Raw genomic sequence first — 13430 nt, forward strand, 5'->3', positions numbered from 1 at the left:
TTGCGCTCTATAAAAAGCCGCCGGACGAACTATGGATATTTAAAGCTTAGCGCTCATGCAACTGTTTGTAGAAGTGGGCATCAATAATTATTGTCACATTTCACAAATCAACAAATAACGTTAACTAAAAAATAATAAAGTGTACAAAAAACTCTTTTCAAACATAAATTTATAAATGCTGTTTTTTAACAAATTGTAAAACAGATAGTATTCAAATCCCCATGGAAACATACTGACACTCTCTCACTAATTGTTGACGAATACTTGGTCACCTATCAAAAAGTAAAGTTCACTGAATCAAATCACTTGTATTATAATTACTTCAGTTTGAACACATTTGAATTCGTTAAGTAAAGAGGATTCATGATGGAAAAGGGTAAAGGAGGAATGAAAAGAGAAATATCCATATGCTCCTTTAATTCAATATTCGTGAAAACATTATTAAATAAATTTTCTGAATTTTCATGAGTGTAGAACCTGAAACACAAAAGACATGTCTATGTTCATATACACCGCAACAGGATGCTCCTGATATTAACATAGGTAGCAACTCGTTTCGTATGTCTGTTCCAGTGTCGAAGGTTATCTGCACCAGTAATTGTGAGAGTCCTTTCACTTTTAAGTCCGAAAATTCATTTATTTTTAATGATTGTGAGTAACATTGTATTAATGCTCTGTGCTCAAGTAATACAAGAAATAATTTCAAGTATTATTTTGTTATATTATTATCACTGCTTACAGTTTTTAAAGTCATAAATAAATTCGTTTCCCTCCTTTCGTATTGCTATAAAAATAATTTTGGAATGATAATATTTGAAACACCAGTCCAGCTGCTCATTGATGAAAGCAATGAAATGTTAACGAATATACCTGAATTATGACGAATTAATTATCTTGTGATGCTACAATTTTAATGAAATTCACCAACAAAAACTACACACAAACGATATCTCACACGTTATTAGATTCTTCTCATCACCGGACTTATTTTTGCAGCTGTATCAATGGGACTACTTTACTTTCGTTCCTGACAATTCATTTAGAACCTTCAGTATCATGACAAGGCGTCTTAATTTCTAGTCTGAATTTAGTTATCTACATACGTTAGTGATCTAAAACCACCTAGACTCATTCGCATTACTCTCAAACTGCACTCATTGGGGTCTCTCACGTAAAAAAAACACACTTCATCTTAAAATCTCCGCTCATCACTTCACTGACGTTTACACTGCTGAGTGTCTTTGTCTGTAGAATCATAATTCCGACCGAACTCCTGCTCAGAACATTCCGTTTAATATTTATAATATATCTTTTTTTTTTTTACATGTTGTGCAACCTCATCTCCAATTTGTGTCCTTCCACTTCGGAATGTATTGGTTGTAATTATTGTTCTTACAGGGAAAGACGCTCGCATCATCTGGTTTCCAGGTGGAGGAGGCGATGCTGGCTGAGAGTACACAGAAGAGCCGCTAGGATGGGCAGCCACGAGATACGGCCACACATGCGGTGACCCCTCCCATGTTCTCCATGTTGCATAGCTGCCGGGTGTTCACCTGCAGACAGAATATCATCCTTATTGAAATATATCGGCAAACTAAGTAACTAGAAAACAAGGTGAAGCTCTTTACGTTTCACAGAAAAGTTTACTCAGAAGAAAATCTCGACAGTTCACTAGGAAGACTTCTACACCAATGAGGGTTTGAATTTAAGAATACTTTACCGTTGGAGCCGTTGTTGCCATTAGCTCCCGTTTGGAGCGCTGTGCCAGCACACAGCGAGACACCTGGTGTGGAATGAGCGTATCAGTACAGATCCAACGGCAAAGCATTCTCAAATTCAAACCCACATGATTGTAGTCTTCCTCGTGAACAGTCGAGATTTTCTCCTGAAGACGCAGGGCAAAGTTCTCTGCGAAACGTAAAGGGTTTTACCTCGTTTTCCTGACACAGTATGAGCCCAAAAGCCTGTATCATGTCTACAAGTACAGGACGTGTAAGCATCAATGTTAATTAGGATTTATTATATATCGACGGTGAGCGAGCAATACCTCGTATCCCACAAGACTCTCCTTATTCACTATTTCCTTAAGACTGGTCACGCCTCCCAGCCACATATACAAATGCAGTCCATTAGAACAATGTTTTTTTGCGTTCATTTTCCTATGCTTTTGTGTAAAGGAAAATTAACCTTATCGCAACGTACTGTACGAATGTATCGGTTCATGAAGTATTTACGCACTCCTAAAGTATAATGCACTGAAGAAATGTATCGTATTGATGAAGACAGAAAAGCACTCTCCACATTAACGTCCGGGAGACTGGGCAGGGCACATAGAAGAAGAAGAAGAAGAAGAAACTATAATGCATTTATGTTCAATTTCCTTTAAACGTTAACACAAGAAAGTGAACACAATCAACGCTGTTTGATGAACTGCGTATCCATGTGTGGCTGCGAGGCGTGACCACTTTTATAGGGGATAGATAGACCGGAAGATCATTGTGCGATACGGGGTTTTGCTCGCGCACCGTCTATATATAGGGTAGGTTACTTTTAAAACAGGGGCCTGGTGAATATGATCGCAATATTAACAATTCCTAGACTAATGTATATAAACTGGAAGAAAATCAAAGAGGAGGGAGTGTAAGATAAGGAATTCGAAACTGAAACAGTTAGATCATTTCAAGCGTTTAGGATGTGTTTTCTCCCTTGATAGTACATACACATTCGTGATTGACTGTTGTGCCATTGAGCGTTCAGTCTTCAAGACACTGTGATTTTACTGAACTCCACCACAATCCTCTACTTCTAACCAGCACTGTGGCTTTGTTTAATTCTATACCTCCTATCCTTAAATGGTTAGAAAGTGAGTCTAACCATCGTCATCTTGGTTATCCTCTAATTCTCTTACTCTCCATGACTACTAATCTTCTGGGTAACCTATCTTATTTCATTCACTCACCACTTATGTCAGTTTAAGCGTACAGCTTATCAGTCTAGTTAATTCCTAACTCATCCGTTATCTCATCATTCAGAGTACTCTCTCGCCATTGTTCACACCTGTTTGTACCACCGTGAATTCTCGCTATTTTAATATGTGTTATTTATAACCTATGAATAAGATATCCTGGGTACATCCAGATATCACTCCTGTAAAGTAAAATTAATCTGAAAACAGACCGATGTATATACAGTTTCGTACGGGAGCTGACTTCTTATTTGCAGAATATTATTGATCGCAACTGTGAGCTCACTGCATCATCTTTGCTCTACCTTGATGTCAATCTCCGAGGATGGTAGTATAGGATACACATTCTAAATACTTGTAAGGATCTACCAGTTCAAGATTTGTATTCCTAAAGTGACATTCCATTTCTTAGGTTCCTTACCTACAGACACCACGTTATTCCTGCAAAGGATACATATCATATCATTCTCATTGTGCTGTTTTAGTTCATGGTTATTTGACTGCAGGCATTCAGTACAATATTACATTAAGATCAAGTCATGATACGTCAGATTGTTTATTGCATTTCACTTAACTGAATCCCTCCTTGACTTTTCATACCTTTCTGCCATCAACTCTCACTGCAGCCCAATTGTCAACATAAATAACTTTGATTGATTTTAGAAATATACGCATTATCCCAGAGTACCCTAGTATAGCTAACATTCCTTTTCCGTAAGTAACCTGTATTATTATTATTATTATTATTATTATTATTATTATTATTATTGACTTTACGTCACACCGACACACATAAGTCTTATGGTGACGATGGGATAGGAAGGCCTAGGAGTGGGAAGGAAGCGGCTGTGGCCTTTACGAAGGTACAGCTTGGTGTCAAAATGGGCAACCACGGAAAACCATCTTAACGGCTGCCGACGGTGGGATTCGAACCCACTATCTTCCCGATGTAAGTTCACAGCTGCGTGCCCGTAACCACACGGCCAAATCACCCTGTTAAGTAATCTCTTACATATGTCTTCCAGATCTACAAAATACAAATATAACACTCTATTCCTCTCGGAACATTTTTCAATTACTTGGTACATTCTGAAATTATGATCCTGATAACCTCTTCATAATGGTTGTTCTAAAACTGCAGTCGCATATGTAAATGTCTTTTTATGGATGTGAGCATAACATTTCCTGAGAAAACGCGAGCATAAGCCAGGCAAACATTGTTGTGCAAGAAAAAAAGGAAGACTTGCGTGCCGTACCTTAGTTAAATATAACAACCCATTAAACAAATGGAAAGTTGACGGTTTATACATCGGAGCCCGAACTGGCATGGCTAAATTCATCTACAAGTTACTTACGAAACGAGGTCCCCTTGTTAACGTCCTCAGTGCATTATATTACAGGTAATTTAGGCCTCGTTCAGAAATATTAGTCACCATCTCATTCTTCTAGTTCTGTCTCCGCTATGGAAATTAAATATTATCTTATTTTAAATGCCAATCATGTGTGACACTGAATTTGGCAATCTGAATCCTTGTGGCCACCATCAATTCCAGGCAGACGAAAATACAAACTATATTCTTCTTTGTATCACTGCGTTTGCAATTTTAAAATATTTCCTGGACAATACCATTCGTGGTGAATATTTTTGTTACAAAACAGCATTATTGATTTTAGTTATGATTGATTCCATGGAAAATGCCAGATTGAGTATTTATTAAAATTTTTGTTATATTCAGTCAGTTAGTCAGTCAGTCAGTCAGTCAGTCAGTCAGTCAGTAAGTTAGTAACATACGAAATGACTTAATATTCTCACTTAAATCACGGTAGCCAGTTCTTCTTTCAGGACTTGCACATACATTAGCTAGTATCAAATAAATTACTGTTTATATATGAAAATCAGAAGTTAATTTTAACCCGTTATATATTTATAAACATGAAAAAAACTCTCTCCACACTCGGCAATGATCCGGGCACATCAGTTGCCTTAACCCTTATTTATTTATTTATTTATTTATTTATTTATTTATTTATTTATTTATTTATTTATTTATTTATTTATTTATTTATTTATTACAAATCTTCCATAATTAGGCTGTCACAAGAACAAAGTATAATCAACAAAGGGTTATACTGTATATTGACAGAGGGAGAAAAATCACATAGGAAAGAATATACAATAAACTGTGTACATGAAGTAGTACAAAAATAATAAGAAGAAGAAGGAGGAGGAGGAAGCTGTGTACTATTGTGCCATACTTAATGATCTCACGAGTTCACATGCTTCGTTATACTCTTCGTCGCTGCTAAATGAACTAAATGATCAAATGGAGTAAAAATAAACTAGCACCTTAAGTTATTAAATGTAGCGGGGGTTTTAAATCACGTCGTAACTGATGAAACCAATTATGTACTCAGGATGTACTGAAGGAATCAATGTTTCGTCTCATGTACACAGATAAATATCTCTTGTTGTGAAGAATTTTAGTGTTGTTCTCTTATTATCTGCCGGTACGTCATCAATTCGATTACTCTCATTAATATGCTCTTTTGTAGTCCGCATCCCACAAAGAAATGTTTGTGCCAGTGGGATTGGCTGGCGGGATCTAATAATAGAGATCCTCCTGCGAGTGGGGGCGACCAGGCATATCTTCACCATCACGTATAAGGCGCGATCAAAAGTTTCCGTTTAAAGAGCGTTGCTGCAGCGGACATGCTACGTAGTACGACTCCGATGCGGGTATATAAGCACGGACATGTAGGCAAATGGATTAGTGTGACAGTCGTGTCGTGCCGAGGTGAGTGCGTTAAATGCGGTAGCGTGAACTATGGCGACATTGTTGACAAATGCGTCCAAACAGGACTAACGTACTGTTATTCTGTTCTTGGCTACCGAAGGACAAACACCGGTGTCTACATGCATCGGAGAATGAAGACTGTGTATGGGGTAGCATGTCTGTCGAAAAACTCCACTGTGGTATGGTGCACCGTTCCGTGCGAGTCGCGTTTCAATACAAGACGCCGGTCGGTCAGTGAGGCATTACGGAGAACAACAAGCGGGCGTTTGATGAGGCGATTAGGGCGAACCGGCGCATAACCATTCGTGCGCTAACAATGGATCTCGACATCAGCTTCGGTAGCTTCGACGCTTCCTGTCGGACGAGGATATGCAGCAGGTGGTTACGGTTTTCTTAACGCAGCAGGCACAGTGTTTTACCACAGGGGGATCTTCAACCTGGTGCGTCGGTGCGATGAGTGCCACAATGTTCACGGCGATTCTGCCCGCTTGGCATCCCATTTCAGGACTGTACGGCCATCAAGCAGAAACTTTTCGATCGCCCCTTATATACTTTCCATTTTGAGCATTATTTTATCTGAAATAATATTTCGTATAAACTGAGTGATTTCTTGATGACAATGCTTGTTGTTTAAAGGGACATAACATCTAGGTAATCGGCTCCCTGAGTAATTTCCAGAGATTGCAAATTGTACTAACGAAACAAATCATCATAATGAAATGGCATCAGAAACAAGAGGGTTGAAGGGTGACGTCAGAGCGTTACATGTGTAATTTACGTTTGTTCGAGCTCGCTATGTGGATCGGAAAATATGTGCCAGTATGCTGCCAAATTTCCCTTTAGGAAAATCGAATGTTAAAAAATATCTAGTTCAATAAATTGAACTCAAATTGTTAACGCTTAATTTATTTGCATCAAACAAATCGTTCTCGACATATATCTGTGTGGAATTTTGAGTCGACAAGTGTGGTCGTAGACATCCAATAATACTTCACATCGTAGTCTGTACTCTAACGTCCCTCCTTGATAATATGTCTCTCAGTAATCGCCACCAATTGATGCTTCACATCACAGCCTGCACGTTTGCTAGTTAATATCGCTTCACGCATCTTGTATCACTAATTTCCTGACGTAAATTTCCAGATGGCCCGTCAGCCATAAAACATATTTATGTCAAACTTTTCAGAAATCTATTATAGACATACTTCTTCTTCTCTGCCACTTATACCACACATGTGGGGTCGCGGGTGTGAATTGTGCTGCACACGTGGATTTGTCCCTGTTTTACGTTCGGATGCGCTTCCTGACGCAAACCCTATACGGTGGGATGTAATCACTATTGCGTGATTGTGTGCTTGTTGGTAGTGTAATGGTGTAATGTGTTGTCTGAATATGAAGAGGATAGTGTTGGAACAAACACAAACACTCAGTCCCCGAGCCAGAAGAATTAATCAAACGCAATTAATTCCCCGAAGCGGCCGGAAACGGAACAAGGGACCCTCTGAACCGAAGGCCTCAACGCTAACCATATAGCCAAGGATTCGGGCCTATTACAGACATGCTGATTAGATTTAATTATTTCTTCGTCTCTAATTTCATAAACGTACTTCGTGCGATGAGCGTTACAAAAAGAGAGAAGCCTCGAGATCGAATCAATTTATCGAAAACATGTGCGACGCCAGTATTCTACATCTCACTTAAGCGAAGAACGTTCATTTACCTAGCACTAATAGTCTGACCTAGGTATGATGAAGATAATGGTGATGATGCTTGTTGTTTAAAGGGGCCTAACATGTAGGTCATCGGCCCCATAGGTATGATACGATTAGGTGATACAACAGTGCTGCCATATTTAGATACGAAAATAACCATGGCATATGGTTATCAATAAGCTCTTCATTACAGGGTGGTATCACGTCGTTCGGGTTTATCATTTGGTTTGTCTTAGTGGCCTCTACAAGCACACAACGATAGCAATTCAAGTATTGGAGAGTTCAGCAACTTATGGTGAGAATAAGTGCGAAAATGTGTATTACATTTGCGAAGTGTCACGATGTATGGGTAATAGATACCTTTGCAATTGCACCGGTCAACAAAATTGCATTTCTCTTAAAAGTGAAACAATGGGTGCCTTCTATATGCTAATTTCAATATTGACTACAGAATCTTTCCATTGGACAAATATTTTGAGTGATCGTATGAGAAATATTTCTGATACCTTCTACGAGGGCGAGTCAATAAGTATCTGCAATTTTTCTCTAATTGCCTTTGGGTCAGCTCCATGGCGTTGTGTGCCCACCATCGGATAGATGGCACCGTTGTCTACGTCTGTGGTTCACTTCAGCATTATCAGAACAGTACACCTTGCGCTGTTGCGACGTAAAAGAGGCCGCGCCACTCTCTGTTTGCCCCAAGTATGAACAGCGTTTCGTAAGCCTTTTTTTTCTGTGGTCTGAGGGTGCACCAGGAGCGGAAAATCATAGAAGACTTTCAGGACAATACGGGGACAATATTTTGCCACAGCGGATCCTTCTATTCCATGCACTGACGTTTGGTTTCTGGTTCGAAATGTTGAACCCATGTTTCATCTCCAGTGATGATCCGTTTCAGAAACGTTTTAACTTCGGTCCAGTAGGTGCTGACAGATTTTCATGTGATTTCTCTTCCGCTCTTCATTGATTTGTTTTCGAACGCATCTCGAACGGACTTTGTGAAAGTTAAGCCTGTTATGCATGATTTCATATTCAGAACCATGGCTAACATACATATGGTTTGCCACGTCATAAACAGTGTCTCGTCTGTTATTCAGGATCATATCACGCACTTGTTCAATATTAACGTCAGTTACGGCTGCAGATGGACGCCCAGAACTTTCCTCATGCAACAACATTTGAACTGTTCAGTCCACTGGTAAACACTTCGCTGAGGCAGAACATTGTCCCCGTATCGTGCTGAAAGTCTCCTATGTAATTCCGCGCCTGGCATACCCTCAAACCACAAAAAAAAAAAATTAAATTACGGAATGCTGTTTTTCCTTGGTGCAGAGAGGGGCGCGGCCATTTTTACGTCGCAACAGCGCAAGCTGTACTGACCTGCTGACGCTGAAACCTACCACAACGGTGCCATCTAGCGGCTGGTGAGCACACAACGCCATAGAGCCAATCTAAAGACAATTAGCACAAAATTGCAGGTACTTATTGACTTGCCTACGTATATATACTAAAGTATCTTACCTGAAATTAAACTTAAGAACCAAAAATGTATGTTATGTAGATTTTCGGCAGTATTTCGCTCAAGGAACATACCGGTATCTCTTCAGTATCCTACAGTATTATGCCAATATATGTGGACACCATATACCCTGTTGGTATTTTTCCATTCCATTTCAGCGATGTCCTGATGGAAACACTTTTCGTGTTCGTCATTCACAGTGTCTAAGTATTCGGGGAAGAAATCGAAATGGGGCTCAAAAGGGTGTATTTTCAAAGGCATGTTACATCCGACGATCATCTATTTATTTACCAGCTCAGTCTAAAAATCTCCGAAATTTTCAAAGTTGTAGTTCTCTAGATCGTTTTTGACAACTTCTTCGAAACAGAACCACACAGCCGCTTCTTGCATATTTCATTGGCTTTCAAATTCTGTATCTTTCATAGGTTCACTGACCTAACGGTCAATACATATTCCTTCTTTTTGTTTTACTTCATTGATACTTGGAAAAAATGTTCAGCACTGTCATCACGATCCGTAGTTTTTACGAAATTCCTAATCAATCCTAGTTTGGTGTGCGATGGAGGAAATAAGAAATTTCAGAATTTACAAGTGGTTGATGAACATTTTTATGATTTGGATTGAGAGACACTATTTGGCTCGTCCTTCCTTACATTATGATTTATTTTATCTCTGTTATCCCACTTTGCTCAAGGAGCAGCAATATTTTGTATTGTCAAGCTGTAAGTCAAGTGAGGTAGCTATCACTTTCAAATCTCAACATATGATACATGGTATGATGTTCATATTCTCACACCTTTCTTTCGCACCAACTGCATGGGCTATAGAAATAGATGGATATTTTGTTTCTATTCTGTAGCAGAATTCATTTCAAACATGTTTTCGAGAAGTCTTTGAACAAACACCAATATTCAGGTTTTTGCACAATACCAAGTGACTCCAACAAATAATTAACACCACACAGAAAATTAGGTTTTCCAACATACCAAACATATGATCAAATTCATTTTGACATTGGAGGAATACATTTTGGTGTCATCCTCCAGCAACTTGCAGACTTTTAGTGGGGAGACGAGTAATTCTGATTTGCTTTTGCATCAACCAAAATCCCTAACAGAATCAATTTTACCTCCTGTGTTAAAAAGTTAGGCTAATGTTTAGTAGCATCTTCTACGAGATGAGGATCATTCCGTAATACATTCCGAACTACAATTCCTTCAATCAATGTCATATCATCAGGTTGAGTTGCTATGGAACCTCTTGACCATGAAGCACCGATCCAACTGTAGAGTTTATATCATTGTGTCTGGATTTTAAACTTATCTTTGTCAACCTTGTGGTTATATAGGAAATTCGGAAGACAAATGCTATACAACACTCAAAAGTTGAAGTTCAAACAAGTGACGAACATGGCAGCTTATTGTACCCAAGAACGAAGATTCAATCCTGCAACATGACATTTGATAAAAAGTGAATCCATACCAAACGAGTTATTTATTTCGGGCACTTTAGGCGTCTATTCGTCAAATTCCCGTCCGATTTTTATAGGTACGTGATCTCATCGCAGGCCTTACTGACTATACTATAGGAACCCAGATGTTTCTAATTCCAGAGATTTGCAGGGGTTTCTAATCTCACAAAGTATCTGCAAGTACTGGCCTCCCTATATAAGGCGGGCCGAATGAGCTGTGCTGCGTGTGAACTGGCGAAGAGAGCAAGAAGTGAAGTTCTGCCAGCGATCGTGACGGTTCAGCACGAGCTCAGGCTGAGAGTGATTGAGAGCTAGCTTATAGTTACTTCCAGCACTGACGGTACATAACTTACAAGCGGAAACCCAGGTCAACTTTCTTCTTCATTTTCTTATTGTGACTCTGTCTGACACTTTAAAGTGCGGTTTTGGATGGAGCACATCACCCTCGATCCCATCGGCTGGTTACATCACAGAGTTAGGGCCTTGACCTCTTCTTACTGCAGGCAACGAGTCAAGTGGGCATTCGTCATCCCTTTGTTCCCTTGCGTGTGTTAACTTCGTACTCCTTACAGACCTGTGTGACTGTGTTTCGCGCGTGCACTGAGGACTGCGCGCCCGCTAAAACTGTACAATGAATTTAATCGTGAACTGCCCTAGGACCCGAGTTACAGTTTCAAGATTGTAGTGTAAATGTTTTAGCTCGTAAATGCGACACTGAATAACAAGAGTGATTGACACGCACAGAGAGAGAGAGAGAGAGAGAGAGAGAGAGAGAGAGAGAGCAGAGAGATAACGAGAGTGATTGTAAGCCAGTAAAATTATACAGCCATTAGTGACAATTAATAATATTATAGCGAAACGTTACCAATCGTGTATTTATTTACCTGCTACCTACCTACATTTTACATTCTTTATTATTATTATGATTATTATTATCGTTATTATTTAGTTTTATTAATATTCATCTGTTATTTATTTGTTTTTGCGGATTAATCCGAGGCAGTTTCTGGAGTGTTTCGGCCGATGCATAAACACGCATCATACAATCATAATTTACAGGTTATTGCAAACGTAAAATATAAATACTTACATGTACATGGACAAGGTCTTTATTCAAATTATTGTATCGAACTAATAACTGGATTCACAAGTTCTAAAAAAGTCTGAGGAAGGGGAACATTGGTATCTGCAGCTTCCCCATGATACGGTGTTTTGAAACTCTACATAAGAGAATGAACGCGAATAGATTGTAGCTAATTGGATGTAAATTCCGATAATGACGCTCGTACATGATTGAATTAATATAAGTTCGAACGATTTATTTCTATCGCCAACCTCAACGATCACATACACGTGACCACCATCCCCTTCGCTCTAATAAATTAACATTTTGGTAAAAAGGCATTTCACATTATTATTAATTAGCTCTTAATCAATCCCACTAGAGAGTACTCTGGCGCATAGTACGGTACATCTGGAATATACGTTACGTCATAACTACACTACAAATTGTCTGAATTTAGGCAAAGGCTCACCACTCGATACCTCTTAGTAGCCTATGATTTTAACACTAAGAATAAAGTACACGATAATTCATGGAAACACATTAATTCTTTCGACATAATTTTCTTGCATTCTTCCTAATTCACGTAAATACTAACAGACTATAGCTTCGTCGTACCTCTCACTCTCCGCTGAAGAGAGTTGTTCCTCAACCACCTTACCCTACCTCCCGTACAGAAATGATTGTGTTAGCAGTCCACAATCGAGGATAGTGATCTGAATTCAGCCCAGATAAGGCGATCGAAATAAGGAACGTGAAGCCAGAGCTGGTTTTAGGATAAGTACAGAAACATTCTGAAGTGTACTAAACTGTCAATAACGGATTTCAACTTCCATATAATTTGTCTCACTTGTTCATAATATTAACAATTGACAATCATTGGCAAGTTTATGCTAAGTAAACAATATCGTACAAACAGATACACATGTTTAAAAGTTGTTTGATAAAATATGAGGGGTTTTCTTGTACAACGAAACATGTCCTTCTGTTAATAATACGTTTTAAATATGTTTTAGTGTTCTAAATGTCATATTTCGTGTTTCGACAGACTTCAAACACTTACTGATTATATTAACTGAATCGACACAGAAACATGTGCTCCTTGTTTAAAAATATTGCTATTTTTCCTCCAGATTTAAAATGTTTTGGCAGGCTTTTTCTATGAGCAGTACACTCTTCCTAGCCAAAGGTGATTATGTGATCCATTATTACGACGCTGACGTCCGTTATAACATTTCTGTCGAAGAGTACTTTGCAGTTGGACTATTATTATTATTATTATTATTATTATTATTATTATTATTATTATTATTATTATTATTACTATTATTATTATTATTATTATTATTATTATTATATTTTCCTTATACCCGACTAAAGTGTGCGATTGAACGTATTTAGGTGACGTCGTTGAATTTTTCTTCACGAAAAATCTCTTCATCTTATCACTGTGGTTTTCTTGCGATCTTCGGACCAGGTTTTGTTTGTAGTAGTGCTTGGGTGGTGTATAAAGCGGCGATTGCCGATAAGGTTTCTTAGTTTAGTTCTGCCTAATGCAATATCATCTGTGATGCCTATTTTCTGAAGATCATTTCACCTTCAATAATATGGCAAGGCTAAGAATTATTTTGGTCAATCTCCGATTACTCATTCTGATAATATGTTCATAAAATTTCAAACTTTTTTTTCCTAAATGTGTCTGAGATTTTCTCTGAGGATTGGTCCGGGTCATGTGATGTCCTTATCATTTTCGTACAGACAAGACAAAACTTTTCATTAAGATTTTCCTTCCTTGCTTTTCTAAATTTTAAATTAGTGGTCTGCCCCTACAGTGTTTAAGATGGATATAGTGCTTCAGGATTGATTACAGTGTTGTAATGCATTAATTCTTTCCTCCAGATGCTC

General features: G+C 38.5%; 1 protein-coding gene across 1 annotated transcript in view; it reads right to left on the reverse strand.

The window, feature by feature from the left end:
• Positions 1-518: 518 nt before the first annotated feature.
• LOC136863436 (uncharacterized) overlaps positions 519-13430 on the reverse strand; it is a 184652-nt gene continuing 171740 nt past the window's right edge. Inside the window, exon 5 of the mRNA XM_068226453.1 lies at positions 519-1553. Coding sequence (XP_068082554.1) covers positions 1414-1553 — 140 coding nt within the window. The 3' untranslated portion in view covers positions 519-1413. The remainder of the gene's footprint in view (positions 1554-13430) is intronic.

This window comes from Anabrus simplex, chromosome 1 (genome assembly GCF_040414725.1).
Source record: "Anabrus simplex isolate iqAnaSimp1 chromosome 1, ASM4041472v1, whole genome shotgun sequence".
NCBI classification, from domain to species: Eukaryota; Metazoa; Arthropoda; class Insecta; order Orthoptera; family Tettigoniidae; genus Anabrus; species Anabrus simplex.